The sequence below is a fragment of the Pelobates fuscus genome, chromosome 7, assembly GCF_036172605.1.
Source record: "Pelobates fuscus isolate aPelFus1 chromosome 7, aPelFus1.pri, whole genome shotgun sequence".
NCBI lineage: Eukaryota > Metazoa > Chordata > Amphibia > Anura > Pelobatidae > Pelobates > Pelobates fuscus.
In genome coordinates this window covers 72,633,316-72,656,883 of record NC_086323.1, presented here as the reverse complement: position 1 = coordinate 72,656,883, position 23,568 = coordinate 72,633,316, and the positions used below count along the sequence as shown (strand labels likewise).

Genomic DNA, 23,568 nt, shown 5'->3' with positions numbered 1-23,568 from the left:
TAATATACTAGATCGCCTACTTACAACCAGATGAAGATGATGATGGGCACTGGCTGCAGTTTGGCTCCACTGGTCTGGTGTAGAACCGCATCTCTGGAGGCTGTTTGTAACTGCGGTCACACAATTCAATGTTCTGGGAGAACAGGAAGCAGCTCCATATTTTGAGGCCCCTTACACAGCTCAAGGTCTGGGCCCTAGGGCCTGACGGTGAATATGCCCATAAGGCCCACCCATAAGTTCACCTATATGTTCCACCCATTAAATTCGCTCACAGGGAGTGTAGTGTGTAGGGGATGTGTTATGTATTATTGTAGAGGATCTAATGGGTGTGCTTATGGTATGTAGTGTATAGGCATACCAGTTTGTGTAGGTAATGCAGTGTGTTTGTGTGTAGTGGAAGCAGTGTGTGTTTGTGGTTGTGTGTAAGGGATCCATTGTGTGAATCTGTGTTTGTATGCATAAGGGATGCAAGGTGTGTGTCTGTAAGTGTGTGCATTGAGTGTGTGTAAGAAATGCATTGTTTCTGTGTGTATGTAAGAGAAGCAGTGTGTGTGTGTTTGCATGTGTGTGTAAGGGATGCATTGTGTGTTTCTGTGTATGTATAGGGATGCATTGTGTGTGTGTGTGTGTGTGTGTGTGCGTGTAGTGTGAAAGAGCTCTCCCTTCTGTCCCTTAGAGCTCTCCCCTGCCCCTTAGTGGTCTCTCCTCTCCCCCCACCCTCCCCTGGGGGTCTCTTCTCACACCCACCCACCCTCCCTGTGTTTTCCTCACCTCCCCTTCTCCTCATCTCCTCACCCCCTCTCCTGTGTTCTTCTCACCTCCCCCTTCCCTGTGTTCTTCACACTCCCCCCTCCCTGTGTTCTTCTCACCTCCCCCTCTCCTCACCCCCTCCCTGTGTTCTTCTTACTCCCCCCTCCCCTCTTCTTCTTACTCCCCCCTCTTCTTCTTACTCCCCCTCCCCTCTTCTTCTTACTCCCCATCCCCCCTTTCTTCTTACTCCCCCCTCCCCTCTTCTTTTTACAAGATGGGTGTAAATGATTGTTTTCCCCAAAAAATAACACATCCCCCGAAAACAAACTAATGCTTATTTTCGGGAGATGCTCGTAATATAAGCTCTACCCTGAAAATGAGCCCTAGTCGCTAGAAATTTTCCCCGAACATAGATTCATGGGATTCCATGCGCTAGTAAGCTAATTTATGTTCGAGAAGTTTCCCTGAATATAGATTTGCTGGATTCCATGCGCTAGTGAACTAGTCTATGGGGGAATTTTACACGAACATAGACCTGCTTTCTAGCACATGCTTGCTACCGTTTTTTCCCCAAAATAAGACATCTTTCGAAAATAAGCCCTAGTGCGTTTTTCGGGGGGGAAATTAACATAAGACTGGTCTTAAATTCAGGGAATGACGGTAGTTGTCAGTAATATATCAGGCCCAAGCTCATAAAAGTACCTACACTAACCTAAGAAGAAACCCACGAAAGCAAAAAAGGCATAGTAAGAAATACTACTGTGAATAACTAGACTTAGCGAATATCTCCAAGATGGTAAAAAGAATGGAGTCAAAGCTAAAAGTTGTGACCTCAAAGGCATCCCATGTTAAAATGCATGCAGGTATTCACTGTTAAAGTCTTATAACTTGTTATAAATATTCTTTATTTGTTCATTGTGTGTGGAACTAGATCAAAACACGTGTACCCACACCTTTAACGGCACATTTGTTTTGTATTGTGATGCTGATGCTGTGTAATTGTATTGTAAAAAAATTAAGACATTGGAAAAAGAATGGATGCCAGGTATATGATTACTTAACATGTGATTAAATGTAAAACTGAAAAAAACTATTGGGAAACGACCTACTAGTCACGTTTCAATCCAACATTCTTAGATGGCACAGGTGTAAGTACCTCACTGGAATGGTTATAGTTGAATGATGCAAAAGCAGTTTCCACATAAATAAGGACAGGATGGAGCAGGATGCAGGGGATGAAACATTAGAAAGAATGAAGCCATTGAGAACCCTACAGTGAGGTCCCTTCATCCTCCACCATGACTGTAGCTGTTGGTCATGAGAACTGACATTTATCAATCCGTTTAGCACTTAGCAGACAATGTAGACCAATAAATACGTGGCTCGGTACACTGTGCACATATTATGAAAGGAATGTTCTGAGTACACAAACTGGCTGTTTGTGGGTTATTTTCCCTTTTCCCTTATAAAATCCTGTCTGTCTGTCTGTGGTTAGCTGTAAAAGGAGATTCTCAAACCACACACATACAAAATCCTTATCACAGACAAATGTAGTTTGTAATATTTATGTCAACAGTTCTATGCAAAAAGATATGACTGGACACATGTTTTTATTCAAGTTCAAGCTGGAAGCTCCCTATCTAAGGGATCAGACGATGCTCTCAGTCAATGAACCAGCCCTGCATTGCAGAGTGCTAACGGAAATGCTTTATAGCACTTCATTATTGGTAGTGGATGAGGGGAATGGCATGTTGGCAACAAAACAACGGCAGCGTGGTGCTTGTAGTGTTCCTTTAATACCTGAACACGACTTTGTAATGTAATGTGATAGAACTAAAACCAAACTGTAGTGAACTGAAGTCCAAATGGCAAGAAGAGAAGTATAGAACTCAGACAACAGTTTGGCTATGTTAATTTCGTTTCCAGTTCATTACATTTAACTGTTCAGTGAATTAACCCATAAACTTCAAGAATAAAGTAAAATCTAAAGTTTGTGTTTTTATTTTCTTACAAATAAGTTAAGGAGGTAAATGTTTATAGTCTCAATGTGGTGAATTTTTTATGGGTAGCACCAAAAAGGTAGCTCATTCAACTGTCGTTTTGGCAGCTCAGCTATAGTAGTGAACATAGATTTTGCAGATAAGGCAATCCATTCCACATACCTACTGGTATATTTTTCTTAAAACAGGATAAACTGTGTTTCTTTCATAAAATGTTAAGGAACATAATATGAGAACAACATAATCTTAGATATTCACATTTGTTTCTGTTCTAGTACGGTACCAATGACATCTGCAGCTGTCCGAGAAAATCTCACGTGAATATGAGGTAATTATTAGACATGGACCTCCAGTATCTAAATGTGTGCTCTACATTGTCAGACATGAGAACACAAATGTTCTTTTCATACCAAGATTAGGGTAGGAAATGGGCACCTTTTTGTGCCTAGTGCATAGAGGTTTCCAAATAAAGAGGCTGGATACAGGGACAGGGACCATACAAAAAGGTATGCTCTCTAAGAAGACTTGGATTTGCATATTTTTCTGTGGAGCTATTCAGAAGGTAGGCATTCAGAGCCACCACTTACTTCTACCCACCTTGAGATCTGCTACCCACCTGGAGTACTGTATTCTCAGTAACTACTTTACACCAGACCTAAAAGTTGCAGGAAATTGTATGTGTTTGATCTGTTGAGGAGAATATAGGCAGCATTTACCATTCAATTTTTTTAATGAGGGAATTATATAGTACAGTGGTTCTCAAATGAGTCCTCATGGCCCACCAACGGTCCAGTTTTTGTCCGTATCTCCACTGGAATAAAAAAGGGAAATACATAAATTCTTTATTGATGCTGGGCCATGAGAACTGGTTTGGGGACCACTGATGTAGTAGATATGCTGGGTTACAAGCAAAAGGTTATTTATTTTACCAGATTACAAGTTATGGCAATCTTGCACTCATCTGACCATGTTCTATGTGATATACTGTAAACAGGTTTCTGGGACGAATGATCAGGATGAAGATGCTACGTTTGTCGTGTGCTATCATCGTTATACTCCTCTTTTTCTTCGGTGCTCTTGCTGCCCTGCTTCCAAATGCAGATGAAACTGGCAAGCTAGGTGTTCGGAGGGCAGCTTGGTATTCTGAGAAGTCCTCAGAAGACTCCTTCACTCTCATCATGCAGACCTATAACAGGACAGACCTCTTACTGAAGATGTTAAACCATTACCAGGCCGTGCCACATCTGAGCCGAATACTAGTGGTATGGAATAATGTGGGTCAGGATCCTCCTGTAGATCTGTGGGAGAATTGGGGTCCTCACCCTGTACCTGTTTTGTTTAAGAAGCAGAGTGCCAATCTCATGAGGAACAGACTGCAGAATTTCCCCGAGATTCAAACCCAAGGTTAGTGTTGTAAAACACAGCCGTGCGTGATGGCTCGTACTTTATCATGAAAATGAATATATTTACCGTGTTTGCTGTTGATTACACTAATTACAAAGTTCTTCATTTGTTGCAATGTTGCAGAACATCTGTTTTCCTGTTGACAATCCGCAGATATCAGGTGGCTAAGATAAAGGGTAGTTGTAATCCAAAAAACAATAGATATGTGAAAGATGATAGGCTGGTATAAATAGAGCAAAAATGCACTGTGCAACGATCAGGCACTTTCATGTTAACTTCCTTTGATTACTCAATTAGATTTCTCAACTGGCCTGTAGGCTAACTTATGTAAGCACACATGCATCTCTGTTAACTAATAGACATGTGCACTTTGTTTCATTCTGAATCCAATTTCATCTGAATTTAAACAAATTTGGCTTTTTGAAAGCGCCTGAATGTCCAAATCCTTTACAAACTGAAACCAATTGAAAGGCATTATTTCAGTTCCATATTTTGTTTTCAAGGATAGCAAGTTAGTTTAAGTTAACTGTTACCTAACCCCACCCAAATACTTATTTTAACCCTTCCCTTAGCCCTAAATCTAAGCCTAACCCCACCACAAACCCTAACTTTAGTGTCAATACCCTAACCCTCTGCTATTATCAATATGATATTAGACGATGGGTTTCCTAGTAAAACAGGACAGCTTTCAAAGTCCTATCAAATCAGCTGGGGAAAGGCAAGGAGACCCTGCCAGGCCACTCACAATCCTGCCGCCCAGAAACACTGCGGCTGACCGAGATTGTTCAGCCGTTGTATTAACAATGGAGTTAAAGGGCTTATTGAAATGCCTATTTAAAGAGCTGCTTCCAGCAATGCATGCAGCATCTCGGTTAGCATATGGCCACTAACATTGGCCCCAGCTGTCAGGATCCTATCTTGACATACCAAAATATTGTTTCATTTTTTTCTGTTATTACTGTATATACCAGTTTCCTCCCTAGCCACTAGTTTTATCAAAGTTACTCTCACCTGCATAGCATGATCATCAAAAAATGCTATAAGAGGCTACACTCGGCTTTACAATTGGCCTTTACATTGATTGAAGTTTGTGCTCTGATCCTGCAATATTTCTGATCCTGGCTCCAACTGTAAAATCCTGCTATACCATGAGTAATATTGAACTAACCTGATTCATCCTTTTCATATGCTTGGAGAAAACCTGCTTACTATCCATACGCTTGGAGATAACCTGATCTTCAATTCCTACCTGCTTTATTCAATACTGGACTTTGATTTATTTTTTCTTTGATTCTACACTTACCGAAAACTACTTAACCAACATGGATATTACAAACATCCTTGATAATTACAATTATCCTAAAGGACTCTGATAAATCTATCCAAAACCTGCTGTACAACCTCCAAACTAAAGAGGTTGATCAACTAAACGCCTGACTTATCTGTATTACTTTATTCCTTTATATTTCTGTTTATTTCTGACTAGTTGTATTTTGTTTTACTTGTAACCTATAAATTTCATTTATAGGTTTTCTTCTCTATACTTACCTGTAATATCTCTTCTATGTTAACCTGTTACCTGATAACTTGCTTGGAGCATACTGCTTTACTCTTATTTCTGCCCTTTTCTTTTACCTATAATTCCGTTTATAGATTCACCTTATTCTCCTCACCTATAATTTCTCTTATAGGTTCCTGAGACCTGGTAACCTGCTGGGGCATATTGCCTAATCCTTATATTTCTGTAATCTCCTGCTACCTTACCTATAATTTCTCTTATAGGTTCCTGAGACCTGGTAACCTGCTGGGGCATATTGCCTAATCCTTATATTTCTGTAATCTCCTGCTACCTTACCTATAATTTCTCTTATAGGTTCCTGAGACCTGGTAACCTGCTGGGGCATATTGCCTAATCCTTATATTTCTGTAATCTCCTGCTACCTTACCTATAATTTCTCTTATAGGTTCCTGAGACCTGGTAACCTGCTGGGGCATATTGCCTAATCCTTATATTTCTGTAATCTCCTGCTACCTTACCTATAATTTCTCTTATAGGTTCCTGAGACCTGGTAACCTGCTGGGGCATATTGCCTAATCCTTATATTTCTGTAATCTCCTGCTACCTTACCTATAATTTCTCTTATAGGTTCCTGAGACCTGGTAACCTGCTGGGGCATCTTGCCTAATCCTTATATTTCTGTAATCTCCTGCTACCTTACCTATAATTTCTCTTATAGGTTCCTGAGACCTGGTAACCTGCTGGGGCATATTGCCTAATCCTTATATTTCTGTAATCTCCTGCTACCTTACCTATAATTTCTCTTATAGGTTCCTGAGACCTGGTAACCTGCTGGGGCATCTTGCCTAATCCTTATATTTCTGTAATCTCCTGCTACCTTACCTATAATTTTGTTTATAGGTTCTCATTCTTACTATAACCTATAATTTCGTCTATAGGTTCTCATTCTTACCACTGCCTATATATCTTATAGGTTCTACTTCTACCTATTTCCTATTAACCTGTTAAGGACTTATTCAGTTCCATATTTTGTTTTCAAGGATAGCAAGTTAGTTTAAAGGGACACTCCAGGCACCCAGACCACTTCTGCTCATTGGAGTGGTCTGGGTGCCAACTCCCACTACCCATAACCCTGCAAGTGTAATTATTGCAGTTTTTCATAAACTGCAATATTTACATTGCAGGGTTAACTCCACCTCTAGTGGCTGTCTATTAGACAGCCACTAGAGGTCACTTCCTGGGTTCTAGCACAGGTTTCCTGTGCTAGAGCGTCGCTGGACGTCCTCACGCTGTGTGAGGACCTCCAGCGTCGCTCAAAACCCCATAGGAAAGCATTGAAATGATTTTTCAATGCTTTCCTATGGGGAGACGTAATGCGCATGCGCGGCATTTCCGCGCATGCGCATTAGGTCTCCTCGGCCGGTGAGCGAGATTAGTCTCGCCCACCGGCCGACGTAATCATTAGGAGGAGCGTCGCGGAGGCGGAGACAGCGGCGAGGGACATCGCCGCTGTCCCAGGTAAGTGACTGAAGGGGTTTTCACCCCTTCAGTAACCGGGGATTGGTGGGTGGGAGGGAGAGGGACCCTCCAGTGCCAGAAAAACGGATCGTTTTTCTGGCACTGGAGTTTCCCTTTAAGTTAACTGTTACCTAGGAGACTCTGGGAGACTTTGATGTCTGAAATAGCAGACTTTAATGCAAACTATGTGACAATGTTTTTGTCCTGCAAGGTTACCTTTGCATGACTGAAATGTTGACACATTGTGCTGTTATGTTCCATTAAAGTCTACTATTATAAATGGCTCCTGAGTGCCTGCTTTCTACATGTGATATTCTGTAGTACGGAGCACCTTTCCTTTTCAGTTTATAAAAAGTTCCCAACTTTATTAAGTGCAGTCTCTCTTCTTTCTTTTCTGTATCAACTTTACTAAGGGTCAGGGCAAGCCTTAAGCTTACTAAAGATCATGCTAATTAATGGTCAATGAAGGTCTCAGACTTACAAAGAGTCAGGGCAGGCCTAAGGCTTTTCAAGGCAAGGGAACTCTTCAGGCTTACTAAGTGACGTGGGACGCCTAAGACTTACTATGATATGAATATCATTATGCAGTGGGTTTTTTTGTTGGACCTATTTTAAAATGACAATTGCTGGAAAATACTATAGTCATTTATATTCCCTTGTATTGAGCGTACTGGGATACTAATTCCTCCTAAAATAATCAATGTATTCAGCTATTGTGATTAAGGAAATTGATGATCTGAACACATATACTTGCATATTAAAATTCAGCAGCTGCATATACAGAACAAAAGGCTGTTTAAACTGATAATGGATATCTGTATAGTTTACTGCGTAGTGGTGATTTTATATAATGAATGGATGTCTGGGTGAGCAAATTAGCGTTAATTCATGGCTATAAATCCCATATCTATTTCAGCTATTCTAATGATGGATGACGACACTCTCGTTAGTGCTCATGATGTTTCCTTCGCCTTCTCTGTGTGGCAGGTAATTAACATAGAGTCTGTTCTAAATGTAATTCTACCGCCTGCACCATTAATCTTATGCATTATGAATTATATGCGCAATTAAACACAGCGGAAAAAGAGGAAGCTGTAGATTTATTTCTACCACTTGTGGAGTCATTTAGTGTATTTTACCATGCTTTCCATTTAAAAAAGGAGATAATTTATCCTTGTTAAATTGCCCTGGGGAGTAATTTGGAATTGCCCTTTGAGCCAGTCGTAGGTCCAGCTGTGGAGGACTCCACAGAATTTGCATTGTAAAAGGGCATTGCAGATCTCTAAGGTGCAACAATGTATCTAAGAAAACCACCATGGACACGATAAACCAGGATGTCACATATATCAAATGTATTTTTTGCAAAAAGGTAAATTTTGCTTGCACCTGCTTCCTACCCAGGTGTCCCTCATTTGCACAAGGAAGTGTTGAGATAAAATAAAGGTACAGTGATAAAAATGTGAACAATGGTTCCTTGAGCATACACACCACATTGAATGATTCCCTTGAGAATTATCGACTCGTTCTTAATACTGTTAAGATTCTGGACGAGAAGAGCAATAAATATTTAATCCTATAGTGTGTGAGTCAATGAATGTACGTGTGATTATACTTACTGGTGTGTGTCTAGCTGAGAAAGTATTTACATGTGTGTGACTTTAAATATAATATATATATTTATGTGTGTGCATGTATGTGAGTATGGCTAATTTACCTAATAAAGAATTGTCAATTAGAAAGGTCATCATCTCTTCGCTTGCCTTGCTGGTTGGTACCAACTCAAGAGCATCTCAGATAATGTTGAACTTGGTATTCATGTTCTCATGAATCATCGCGTTACATATATTAGGAAATGAAAAGTGAATGTACCTGTAAATGTGTGAAATAGGTCCCATGTACAATATGTGTGATAAACGGCAACAGAATAAATTGTAAGTGCAAACGGTTAAGCTAAATGCTGACTCACTTGAGGACCTCACAGTGGGGGTAATTATCCAAGCATGAGTTTATAGATATTTTCAGTCATGGTTAGCTGCTCCTATATACAAGTCTTGCCATATAACCCACAGGACAAAGTCCTTAAATGTGCCAATATTTTTTTCAGAAATAACTAGTGTCTAATTATTAAGGTTTAAAAGGTTGGGAGAAGTGTTCTGTCCGACCACTTTCCCTGGTCTCCAACATAGGAGTGAGGGGTAGGGGTTGTGTGCACTAGGAAACAGTGTTTTGCTGGGAAATAACAATATTTCCGGGCCATATCCATAGCAGCACAACAATGGATAGCTCTTCCCGATCCCTAATTAGAAAGTAAACTAAATTAATAAAAGGGTATAATTATCCCCTTCTACCCTCAGTCTAATTGTTCTTGTCCTATCCCTACCGGACAAACGTAGTCATTTCTGAGACAAATTCTTTTATTTTTGGCTTACCTTAAGGTCCCATGGCCCCAACAGAGTTCAGCCTTTCTTCCTTAGGATACAGCCCTGCACAAAGGTGTCCCCTTGAAGATACCCCTTTAATGACCTGGTGTTTATTTGCTGTCACCCTAGGGGTAGCAAGATTAGATGCCATACCCTACCTACACTGCAGTGGCCCTTGGGGTATTTGTAGTTTATGGGCAGCCACAATCCCCCCCATTTATCATTTTTATTTCACTCTCATTCATTTACTCTTCTTTGGGAGTATTGTCTCCTTTATACTGGCTTAATTCCTTGCTTGCTACCCTTTGTCTGTTTGGGAAACAAAGAGAGTAATCTCTGGTGGTCCCAGTGGTTGCTGGCCTTGTTCGCATTCATTTCGCATTCATTTCGTTGTCTTTTTTACCTTCTTAGACAATTCCAGGATTTAGGAATTGTCATTCAATTTAAGGGTTTACGGCTGCCAGACAACCATAGGCGTGCGCACGGATTGTGCTGGGTGTGCCTGGCCACACCCTAATCATATCAAGCCTCAAAATTGAGGCTCCGTGCTGCACTGCTGCTATTAGGCTGCAGCTCCAGGCAGCACTGCAACAGGGGTGGCATTTTGCCGCCCCTGTCATTATTTAATATAATAATTTCAGTTTGGGGAAAGCCTTTCCCCCCATCAGCCCCTCCATCAGGGCGAGCTGGGAGGACTCCTAAAATTAAAAAAATTCAGAACTGTCAGGGAGACCTGTGCTGGCCGGGCCTTCTGTCATATAAATGTTCCGCACTGCGAGCCAGAACTTCACTGCTCACTTTGCGGCATGGCTGCGCCTGTTGCTGTGAGCTGGCTCGAGATAGGAGCGGAAGGACATTGAGCCCTCTGACACAGAAGCTGGCAGAGAGGAGTCGGCAGCGGTGGGGACGTGAGGAGGGGGAGCTGCGGATACAAAGGTAAGTGCCTGTGTGCCACATTTTCTCCCCAACTCCTTCCTAGTCTGACATGTATGCTTGGCAAACTACATCTCCAAACTATCTCCTACACTCCCCAATTCCTCTCCAAACTGCAATCTAAACGTCCTAATTCCCCCAAAACCTGACACACAACTTCCCTAATCTTTGTCCATCTTAAAAATTTACCATTATAGCTTGCATTTAAAAAAAACTAAACTTGGGGCGTGGCTTGAAGCCGGAGCTAAGCAGCCGCATGTCAGTGTAGCTCCCGGCGGTGAAGCCGAAAACGAGCGGAAAATAAGCGGTACACAGAGCACTACAAACCTACCAGGCTAGGAGACAGGTGCCACAATGTCCCAACGCCAAAAAACAAAGTCAGGAAAAACGGAATGCGCCTCATTTTTCCTCGCGAAGAACGCGGCCTCCAAGCACAGAAGAGCTGGAGCCTGCACAAGATGGCGGCGGCCACAGCAAGCGGGAACACTCCTTCTCACCACAGGCATCTCCAACTCATGAGCCCGGTGAGCAGCATTTTACGATGGAGGGCATCCGTGCACTCATGGCAGAATTCTCAGAATCCTTACAGCATAATATACAAAAGCAGATTCAGTCTCTGACAACTGAACTCCGCAAAGACATACAAGAAATAGGTAACCGCACGTCCCAGATTGAAACAAAAATGGACGAATATGCTGGGGCACACAACAGCCTAGCAGACAAACTCCAAGAAATGGATGACACTCTGGAAGCACATAGGCTAAAAATAGCAGACATGGAAGACAGATCTAGGAGGAATAATCTTAGATTCAGGGGAATCCCAGAGACCGTACAAAACGCTAGCCTGCATGATTATCTCCTCGACATGTTCCACGAACTCACGCCCGAAATCCACCCAGACCAACTCATCATTGACAGAGCCCATAGACTACGCAGGCCAAAACACCTGCCAACGACAGCGGCGAGAGACGTGATTGCGAGAATACACTTTTTTCACGCAAAGGAGAGAATTATAAAAGCCAGCAGAAATGCAGACATGCCAGGGAAATACGGGGCCATAAAAATCTTCACAGACCTCTCGGCAGACACCCTGCACTTCAGAAAATCTATGTCGGGCATAACTTCTATCCTGAGAGAACAGAACATAATCTACCGCTGGGGCTACCCGGCCAAACTTCTGGTCCCCTATCAAGATGGAATACACGCCATTAACAACGCAGCGCAAGGCCTCCAGAGACTGAAGGACTGGGGCCTCCCAGTCCCAGCAACGGACCCATCCCAAGCGACCACAGTTCCGCGGATGACACCGGAATGGGCGACCCGCTAAGACCACGGAGCCTGTGCACCGACACGTAACTATGAACTGTACACTACACACATTATGTTATTGACTGTTCAAGTTAGTCCTCTATGGGCTGCCACGTTCGCCCAGTTCAAGATGCGGAGAGATCTCCCCAGAGACATTCACATGGACATTGCTAAACTCATAGAATGCAGCGTTATTCACTGGCTAGACTCCGGCACTGCCCAATTAGTGTTAACGAATAACTAAGAATGTACTCATATAGAGATACCGCATAAGGTTTTCATATTACTACACGTGTATAATATGGCATATTTATTGGTTGTTACATAGCAGAGACACAACCGCTCGAGGTTTTACGGTGACTGACACTACACAATAGTCAGTGTTACCACCACCCCCCCCACACCTCGCGTCTGCCCACCAGGCAGCGAGCTACGGCACCACCCCTGGGAGCCGATTTGGGTACGAGACCCACAAGTTAACCCCCACTTCCCCTGTTCCCCCCCGAGACCCACACCCCTACCAACCAGTCAAGTACCTTTGTTACAAACTGAAATAAAATTTCACCTGTACAGGCTGAAGTACCAGGACACTAAGCAATCACACCCACCAGGAGACTCCCGGGAGCCACCGACAGCGCTCCCCACCTTATTACCAACCTAACATGAAAGTGTTGACATATAATGTAAAGGGGCTTAATTCCCCGGGTAAACGTAGATTATTGCTGCAAGAACTGAAAGACCATTCGATAGACATCGCTTGTATACAAGAGACGCACTTTAAAAAACACAAAACCCCTGAAATCTTCACTAAACTATTTCCGAACCAATACCATGCCCTTTCCGAAAATAAAACGAAAGGAACCTCCATACTAATACACAAGGATGTGGCATTCCAGGAACAGACATGTTCCATCGACTCCCAAGGTAGATACATAATACTAGTGGGCCTTTTCAACAACATACAATATACCCTAGTGTCCGCATACTTTCCTAACACAGGAGCAGAACGCTACCTTAAACATCTCCTCCTAGAAATAGATAAACACAGACAGGGAGGACTAGTGTTAAGTGGGGACTTTAACTTTTTTACATCCCCCGACTTAGACACCTCAGCACTCCCCAAAGAGGTGAGAAAAAAGAACATGTTGGCCACAGGCAAGGCACTAGCAAAAACACTAGCGAGACACAATCTGTATGATAGCTGGAGGGTGCTACACCCGAGCGAGAGGGACTACTCTTTCCATTCGGCAGTGCATAACACGTATACCCGTATAGATACCTTTTATGTTGACCAACCCACCCTGGTACAGGTCTCTGCCTGTGCCATTGGGGAAATAACCTGGTCTGACCATAGCCCAATATATATGGTATTGCACGATTCCTTCCAATTTAAGGGTAAGGGCCAATGGAGATTGAACGAATCTCTGTTACAGGACCAATCATTCGTAGAACAGATGAAGACCGAACTCACAGAATTCTTCCGTACTAATGCGACCGATGACGTTTTAGACACGACAGTGTGGTCAGCACATAAGGCAGTGGTACGGGGCTTTTTCATTAGACGCTCATCTTACCTCAAGAAACACAGACAAAGGACCCTAATAGACTGCCAGAAACAATTGGCAATCCTCAACTCATTAAACAAAAGATCCCCCTCCCTAACCCTGGCGACCCAAATCCGAACCTTGTCCAACCAATTAACTGACCTACAAGCAGAGAAGACAGCTTATTTCCTCCATAAAATGAAGGCGACCTCATACCACCACAGCGGGAAGGCCACTAAATATTTAGCCAACAGATTAAGAGACAAAATAACGACCTCTAAGATAACACACCTCCTAGGCCCGAATAATAATAAAATATTAAACCCCCCAGATATCACCCAAGAATTTGCAAAATATTATGCAGGGCTTTATAACCTGAAAGAACAACCAGGAGTCAACACCCGGGATGTAAACACCATCAGAGAGTACCTGGCCCGTCTCCCCCTCCCCACCATCACACAAAACCAACTTGATGCCCTACTCCAACCTATCGCCCTAGAGGAAGTGCTCCGCACCATAAACCAACTTCCAATAGGGAAATCTCCGGGTGCGGATGGTCTATCCAATGCGTACTATAAAACATTTGCGGGGATATTAGGTCCATGGCTAGTAAAGATATTCCAGACAACGACAAGCACGGGTGAGCTCCCCCCTGAAATGCTACTAGCAACAATAGTCACCCTGCCCAAACCAGGAAAAACCCCAGACCAATGCAAAAACTTTAGACCCATCTCGCTTTTAAACACAGACGCCAAAATATACGCTAAGATACTGGCCTCCAGATTGGGACCAATATTACCATCACTCATACACGATGATCAAACTGGGTTTGTGCTGGGAAGACAAGGACTGGACAATACTCGAAAACTATCCCTCATCCTAGAGAGAATGAGGAGGTCGGGCCCAGGCGGTCTACTTTTAGCGCTAGACGCAGAAAAGGCATTCGGCCGTCTGGGTTGGCCATTTCTCCGACAAGTATTGGAGAGATACGGACTCCCACCCCAATTTATCAGACAAACATTTGCACTCTACTCTCACCCCGCAGCCCAAGTACTCCAAGCGGGATTTATGTCACACCCATTTCAGATCACAAATGGCACACGCCAGGGATGTCCGCTGTCCCCTTTACTCTTCGTACTGGCCTTAGAACCCTTACTTACAGCACTTAGAACCCACCCGGAGATCAAAGGAGTCGATTGGCATGATCGCCAGATACACATAGGGGCGTTTGCGGACGACATATTACTATACGAGAGTTCCCTACCTCACATAATGCAAATCATCAAGGATTATGGGGAGATGTCCTACTACTCCCTTAATACCACCAAGACCCACACAAACGATCACAAATCTACGCCAACACTACCAGTTTGAATGGAGGAAGAATAACCTAAAATACTTAGGTCTCACATTTACAAAAAACACGGCAGACATGTTCCCTACTAACTATAACAGGGTGTGGAGAGAATGCACAGAGGTGCTACGGGGCTGGGAAAGACTCTTCCTGACATGGTCAGACCGCATAACAGCGATAAAAATGACCATTCTGCCCAAACTGCAATACGTTTTTAGGAACCTCCCTATGCGAGCACCACAAACATACATTAAGGACATACAAGCTAAATTGATACAATTCATTTGGGGAAAAGGCCGAGCAAGAATCTCCCAAAACGTATTAACGGGCCCGATTAAACAGGGAGGGATGGCATTCCCCCATATCAAATCATACCACCAGGCAGCAGTACTTACCTCATTGCTGAACCACATCACTAAAGAAAACCAGCCTCAATGGGTGCAGATGGAATCTGACACCATAGAACCCTTTCAAGTTTCCAACTTAATGTGGCTGAACAAAAAATCTAGACCAAGTACACCAGACATGCCTACGCAACTAGCCCTAGCCCTCCACACGTGGGACACACACAGAGCGAAATTCGACACTGGGCACCCCCTTTCCTTGGCAACTCCCCTAGAAGCCATAACCTACTGCATTCCGACGTTTCACGCCAAACCGTGGATTGCTAAAGGGGTCACCCACCTATCACAGGTGTGCAAAGAGGGCAAGCTGATAGAATTCACTAAACTTAGCTTAGACCACGATATCCCAAATACATCGCATTATTCTTATGTCCAACTTCAATCCTTCCTAAACAGGCAACCCAAAGAGAAGACCCAAGTAAGCTGCGGCCTAGGGAAGAGTGCCCTCTCAATATGGGAAAAGATAGGTATTGCAGGAAAACCCCCACCTAAATTCAAGCCACTCTCAGAATGCTACAAGCTCCTTCAACAATATCAACCTTTCCATAATTCAACACAAGCTAAACAATGGGAATCTGACCTAAACACGAGCATTCCTGAAAGCAAATGGCATCACATATCCTCCTCTGTGAGGAAATTGATTAAATCCGCCCCACTCTTTGAACAGCACCAGAAAACTCTATACAGGTGGTACATGGTTCCAACGCGTTTACATAAAATATACCCGAACACCTCTCAGACATGTTAGCGGTGTGACCTAGAACAAGGCACGGTCATACACATCTGGTGGAGATGCCCACGGTTAGTTAGGTTCTGGAAAGAAGTCCACAAACTCATAGCAGAGGTCACCACCGTGGACATTGATTTTGAACCCGCAACTTGCCTGTTGCTCGATTTCCCCGGGGTTGTCCCTCCCAAAGCAAATAAACTGATATATCACATACTATTGACTGCACAAAAACTGATAGCCAGGTCATGGAAAACCACCACAGCCCCCTCTATTCCAAACCTCATTCAAGAAATAGACAAACAAATGTCCTACGAAACGCAATTCGGCAAACTATCAACTCACGCACATCACTTTCAAGGGACGTGGGACTTGTGGCGCGAATGGAGTGGGGTCAGCCTGAACAAACAAGGAGACACAAAGTTAGATGTAGGCTACAAACCAGCCACTCTTCGAGGCAATAACCTAGTGTGCTGCCCTCACCCCCGCATGAGTAACAACTATTCGGGAAACACTGCAGGGATAGTAGGTCACTAACCCAAAAATGGTAGACGTGGGGCTAAGAAAGGCAAGATTGACACCCACAGGTTGAAGTCAATAGGTAGACATGTCCATGCGGGAGGAGTTGGTAGGGCATAGAACCAAAATCCTTAACACTTCGGTATGTACAAAACATGTATATGTTATGAAAAAGGTATAAACCATTGTACTGTGCTGTGTCATTCCCCCTCCCCCCCCCTCTTTCCTTCTGTATCCTTCCCCATCCCATGTTGCTGAAAAAATAATCAAATACAAATTACAAAAAAATTTTTTTACCATTAATGACAACACATTGTACTCTATTCTTAACCCCTTAAGGACCGCTGACGGTTCAGGACCGTCAGCGGTAAAACGTGCGTTTGGACCGCTGACGGTCCTGAACCGTCATAACGGTTTTGGGCAACTTACCTGATCGCCGTCGGTCCCACGGCGGCGATCAGCTCTCCTCCCGGTCCAGGGGGACTGCCTGTCTGCCCGGGCAGTCCCCCCTCGGCAGATCAGGACCCCACGGCCATGTGATCACTCGATCACATGACCGCAATAGGGGTCTGTGTATCTGCCTGCAGGGGGACTGTCTGTGCTGACAGGCAGTCTCCCTGCAAGTAAAAAATCATAAAATAAAGTGTAAAAAAAAAGAAATCAGTGTAAAAAAAAATAATAATATGTGTATATATATATGATATATATACATGTATTATATCTATATATACCTATATATAATATATGTATATATATAATATATATAATGTCACACTAAGTGTATTTTTATATTTATATATACGTATATTAATATAAAAATACACTTATATTTAAATTACACACGAATATATACAATATATATAATAACTATATATATGGTATATATATATTATTATAAAATACAAATAATATGTTAATAAAAATAAATAACAAAAAATAAAAATAATTTTTAATAAATAAAAAAAATTATATATATATATTCAATTTTATTCTAACAGTATTTTGATATTGATATATATATATTTATATCAAAATACACTTAGAATGTAATGATATATATATATCTATGTATAAATAAATAAATAAAAATAATACAAAATATACATATGTCCACATACATAATTACATAAATAATTTCATAAATATACACGTAGACGTCAAATACATAAATATGCATATATATTAAAATTCTACGTGCATATTTATGTAATATTTTTACCTAATTAAGTAATTTTAATGATTGCAATTTGAGGGACCTGCCTGCCAACCCAGGCCAAAAGTCCAGATAATTTAATTTGCTAGCACATACCCCATTTTGAATACCCTGGGTTGTCTACTTTAAAAAATATGTACATGTTAGGTGTGTTTCGGGGATTTATGACAGATAACGGTGTAACAATGTCACTATTGATACATTTAAAATATATATATATTGAAACAGCAATTTCCTATTTGTATTTATAGGCCTATAACTTGCAAAAAAAAGCAATAAAGCATGTAAACACTGGGTGTTTTTAAACTCGGGACAAAATTTTGAATCTATTTAGCAGTTTTTTTCATTAGCTTTTGTAGATAAGTAAAAGATTTTTCAAGTAAAAGTCCAAAAACATGTTTTTTTTTTATTTTTTTACCATATTTTATTATTTTTTTCTAAATACAATATATGACATAATATAAATACTGGTATGTAAAGAAAGCCCTTCTTGTCGTGAAAAAAACAATATATAACTTGTATGGGAACCGTAAATGAGAGAGCGGAAAATTACAGCTAAACACAAACACCACAAAAGTGTTAAAACTGCTCTGGTCCTTAACGTACAAACATCGCAAAAACAGGCCGGTCCTTAAGGGGTTAAGCCAATGTTCTACCAAAGAACAAGAATATTCATCTAAACCAATTTCTTTTAGTTTGAAGACTAGCCTGTTGTGAGGAACCGTATCAAATGCCTTGGCAAAATCCACTGTAACACCCTGATCTATAGTTCTACTAACTTCTTTGTAGAATGCAAAAGGTTAGTTTGACATGACCTATGTTTCATAAAGCCATGCTGATTATTGCTAATAACAAAGGATTCCTGAATATTAAACCTTAATAGCTCTTCAAATATTTTCCCTGTCACAGAAGTTAAGCTCACAGGTCTATAATTTCCAGGCAAGGATTTTGAACCCTTTTTTAATATATGGGAACGACATCTGCCTTTCTCCAATCCTCCGGTTCAATACCTGTGACAAAAGAATCTCGGAAGATTAAATACAGAGGTTCACTTATTTCCCCACTTAGCTCCTTAAGTACTCGTGGCTGAATACCGTCAGGCCCCGGAGCTTTTCTTTAACTGCTGTAGCACCTTGTCTTGAGGCATCCAATCACAAGTTAACTGCAAGTTTTTTTGCAGCAATCATTTGCATTTCTCTTGCCATAGGATCATCTTTAATATATACTGAAGAAAAATTGCTATTTCAAATTTCTGTCCTTTCCTGGTCTTCATGAACTAACAGACCCATCTCTGTTTCCAGTGTACCTACACTGTTTTTTTAGAATTGATGTACATGCACAGTAGGGTATGATCTACTGGATACACCACTTGAAGTTAAAAAGATTCGAATGCCTGAATCTTAAGCAAAAAATATGATCTAGGAGTATGGAATAGCACAATACCAAAATACATAATAGTTTAACCCAGTGCAGCTATTGTGAAGCAGCTGCTGTAGCCCCAACAGCAAGTAAAATATAGGAATCCAAAGTATTCATCCACAAAGTGCAGCTTAGTTATAGGGGCCAACTAGTGCAGCCCAAATGTATTCAAACAGCATCCAAAGTACAGACGTTTCGGGACCCCTGTCCCTTTTTTTTTAATGATAAATGCCCTACTTGTGCCTGAATCTCAGGCAGGCATGCTTGTGAAATCATCTGCCCCTCTGTACTACAGGCATAGTTGGTCTATTAGATAATACAGCCCTGCATTTATCTAAACCCCTTAGTTCTTTTCACAATCCCCAAAAAAGACGACACTTATTAGTGTCAACACAAAAAATAGCATAAGAAATTAGCATACAAATATTTTAATTGGACTCTTGACAGGCATTTTTTTTTTTTTGGTCTGTTATGCTTTCTGCTCCACCCTGATAAAAAAGCGTTATTTAAAAGCACTTTTTTCAGAACACATATCAGGCAGTAGGCCAATAGGAAATGTATTCTTCAACAGCAGTTTAAAAGATGCACCGTAGTTTATCCAAGGCAGACTTACACATTGAGAGGGTGATTCACTGAAGTGAGAATTGAGTGTGAATTTCAAATTCAAGGTGCCGAATTGGAAAATGTCTTACAGTTTGGCCACTTTGGGCTTACATTTGTATACTTTTAATCCTCACCTTAATGAATAACCCTGATAGATGGTCACTAATAGGCATTTTCTTGTGCAAGTGTACACACACCAAAAAGTGCGATTAGTGCCAAATAAGATATAAGCAGACAAAAACTTCCCTGTACAAGGTGAAGCTTTTAATGGTATCCCCAAAGTCTTCCATGGAATATATGCAAAAATAGGGGATGATCTGCTAAACCAATAACAAACAAGTAAACATAGCATATAACTGTGTATATGAATTAATCACAAGTGCTGTATTTACAAATGGCCATTCACACATTCACTAAAGTAAAAATGGCTTAAGTATAAATTCCTTCCAAGGATTCAATCTTCAGTCTATATTCAAATCACCATGGGTTGGCTGGAGTATATGTACTCTAGAGAGAAAAAATAAAATTGTAGTGCACAAACTAGTACATAATAAAAAATATATTTAATGACTTACATCAAGGTTAAAAACAATGGGTGTAGCATCTCTGAGTCACCACCAGGGATCCTACGCGTTTCGTCCGTCTGCAGGACTTCCTCAGGGACTTTCGCAGTGTGCAGTAACAAATTCAAATGAATAATAATAAAAACCCTTTCCCTCCCCTAATGTCCACAAAGTCCAATAATCTTTTGCAGGTGTTCTGGTTTTCATCCGAGCGATATGACGTCATCACGCACGCTGCCCGATGACATATGCATTCCACGGCCGAAACCCGAAAGTAACTGGGACTGATTGCTTGTCTGATCTTATTTCACAGCATATTTCAATCAATGTGGAAACATGCATTTATAACGAATGGGGGACAAAGAACATATGGAGGGAGGGGTGTTAGATGACTCTAAATGGCACTACTATACAAAGAATATGTAAAAGGATATATACATAAGATATATGTGTATGTATGTATGTGTATATATATATATATATATATATATATATATATAAAGATATTTAAGTAAAAAAAGGAAGAAAAGAATGAAGTAAAATAAAAATAAAAATGAAAATAAAAATGAAAATAAAATGTAAATAAAATAAATAAAAAAAATAATAAAAATAGAAAATAAAAAATATAATAGTGGAAAATAACAATAATATTTATAAATAAAAATAAAATTTAAAATAAAAAAAAGAACAATAACAATAAAATGTTTTTTTTTAGTACAATATATTCCCACAGAAGTGCTATACCAACTATTGCACCCTTCCCATCTAAAAATGGATGTGATTTAAATAATTTGAATAACGCCCTCAAGAAATGCAAGAAAGAATCCTCAAAAAAAGGATATACAGAAGAGGCTTAAATCAAAGAAAAACATTTTCTTTTATTATTTTTGGATATATATATTCCAGAAATAATTATAGTATCAATTTCTGAAAGAATAGGAAAAGTGCAATATTTACATAAAAGTGCAAATAAAATCTTAATCTTCCAGAAAACACCATAAGTCTATGTCTAAATTGAGTCCACACGGTTGTAACGTTTTTAATTTATTTATCCAAAAGGTTTCCCTTTGCAAAATATTTTTAATTAAATTACCTCCTCTCCAATGGGGTTTAACATGCTCAATGCCCATGAAGTAAAAATCTTGCCAGTTGAAATTATTACAGTGAATTGGTATTATTTTAGTTTAGTGGAAATGTTTCTAATATTGTTTTGATGTTCTAGAATTCTTTCTTTAAATTTCCATCAAGTTCTCCCCATGTATTGTTTCCCACATGGGCATTGTAGCATATAAACAACGTGTTTGATGTTGCAATTTATTTTTGATTTTACTTTAAAACTTTCTTTAGGAAATCTGCTTGTGAATGTTTAGCCTGTTCTTGATAATCCAAAATTTTAGTGCAATTCCGTCTTATTCTTGTTAGTGGGCCTTTTGGGATGGTTTCCAACCATTTTTCATGGTGGCAGCTTTTTCTGTGTATATAGCTATTGCCTTCATTTTTTTTTAATTTTTTTTATTGTATAGTTTGGTTTTCAACATAGAAGAAAACATCTAGAAAATCAATTGGTTTTGAATCTATCGCATAGGTAAATTTTAGAACATAATCATTCCTATTGATTTAGGAAGAGTTGTAATTCATCCTATGGTCCTCACCAAATCATTAAAACGTTGTCAATAAAACGTTTCCAGAGGACCAGGTTCGCTGCCCAGCCATGCCCCTTCAATAACTATTTTCTTTTTGATAGTTCTTTTTATCTTCAGACTACCGGTACAGCAATGGGGACCAGGTTCGCCCCCAGCTATGCCAACATCTATATGCGAGATTGGTAATCCAACTACATATGGAGGGGGCAAGGCTGCGCAGCGAACCTGGTCCTCTGGAAACGTTTTATCGACAATGTTTTTTATTGGTAATTGTTAGAATTTTCCACTGAAAAAGTTTGACACCCATCTTTGAACTTTTTCTGTGTGCTGCAAATCATCAGGATTTGTAACTGCTGCAATAAATCCTATCCCTAACAGAAAGAAGTTATAAGGTTTTTAGCCACCTTGGGATGCACGTTTTACACCAAGTGTTACAAGATTCTGGACAAAGAGGAAAACCTGGGGAAGAAAGCGGGTGGAAGAGTTTAAGTCCAATACATCGGCACTGCAGAGATTTTTAATATGGTTGTCATTTATAATTAGAACTCTATCACCCTCTCTACAATTAATGAACAAAATATCATTTTTCTATGTCACAATTTTGTTTCCTTAAAATGTAGACATGGACTTTAGTATTATTAGTAACTACCTCAAAAATATACTGCTCATTAACTTTGACATATGACTGCTGCCAATTTGTTCTTTTAATGGAAAGTAGCCCAGGCCTATATCTAAATTTCCTAGTACTAAATATATCTGTTTGAATGTCCATCGGAATGAATGGTATGAAGAAGGCGCACAGTGACAAAAATGTTGTCTTTACAACATTGAGATACATGATTGCAATATTCTATGTTCTAATTTGCCTCTTGTTTTCCAGCAATTTCCATCACAGATAGTGGGATTTGTACCACGGAAACATACCTCCTCATCCACTGGAATATATAGCTATGGGAGCTTTGAGTTGCAGGCATCACAACCTAGGAATGGTGACCTTTACTCCATGATACTCATCGGGGCTGCGTTTTTTCACAGTGACTACCTAAAGCTCTTCGAGGGCTTACCCATTTCAATCCATACCATGATAGATAAAACACAGAACTGTGATGATATTGCAATGAATTTTTTAGTGGCTAATCACACTGGGAGGGCCTCGGGTGTGTTTGTAAAACCCACAGATATGAGGAACCTGGAGAAGGATGCAGAAAGTGGATACACAGGGATGTGGCATCGTTCAGAGCATCTCCTGCAGAGATCTTACTGTCTCAACAAGCTGGCTGGGATTTACGGCAAGATGCCTCTTAAATATTCCGCAATAATGATTTCACAGTTTGGTTTTCCAAACTATGCCAATCATAAATCTTAAATCTAGACAAGATAGAATGCATACTAGTTGTTGAGCTTATTACATTACAAATCCAATTGATGCGAGTGCATGTCGAGTCAATAGACGCCATTATGAGAAAATTGTGCTATTTTGAAATGTTTTGTATTAAAACCTTTAATGAGTCTTCTTGTGATATATTTTCATTATCCATCAATTTAAAATGATGATGATTTAAGGTCTTAATAAAAGGCAAAGTCAACATTAAAGGGATAATATGCACAGACACAAGCTACAATGTGTAGTATGGGATTCACTTATGTGTTTTTATTTTAATTTTCTTTATTGTTATTTTGTTTACCTTCTTTTTACTTTACATTGTTAGAAATGCATTTTCTACCTA

At 40.4% G+C, this 23,568-nt stretch overlaps 1 protein-coding gene across 2 annotated transcripts in view; it reads left to right on the top strand.

Moving 5' to 3' along the window:
- Positions 1-23,351, top strand: part of EXTL2 (exostosin like glycosyltransferase 2) — a 48,521-nt gene extending 25,170 nt beyond the window's left edge. The window contains exons 2-5 of one of the 2 annotated variants that reach the window (XM_063427332.1): positions 3,026-3,078; positions 3,745-4,154; positions 8,108-8,178; positions 22,722-23,351. In XM_063427332.1, coding sequence (XP_063283402.1) covers positions 3,074-3,078; positions 3,745-4,154; positions 8,108-8,178; positions 22,722-23,207 — 972 coding nt within the window. In that variant the 5' untranslated portion in view covers positions 3,026-3,073 and the 3' untranslated portion in view covers positions 23,208-23,351. The remainder of the gene's footprint in view (positions 1-3,025; positions 3,079-3,744; positions 4,155-8,107; positions 8,179-22,721) is intronic. The other variant, XM_063427334.1, reaches the window with a different exon arrangement.
- The last annotated feature ends 217 nt before the right edge of the window (positions 23,352-23,568 follow it).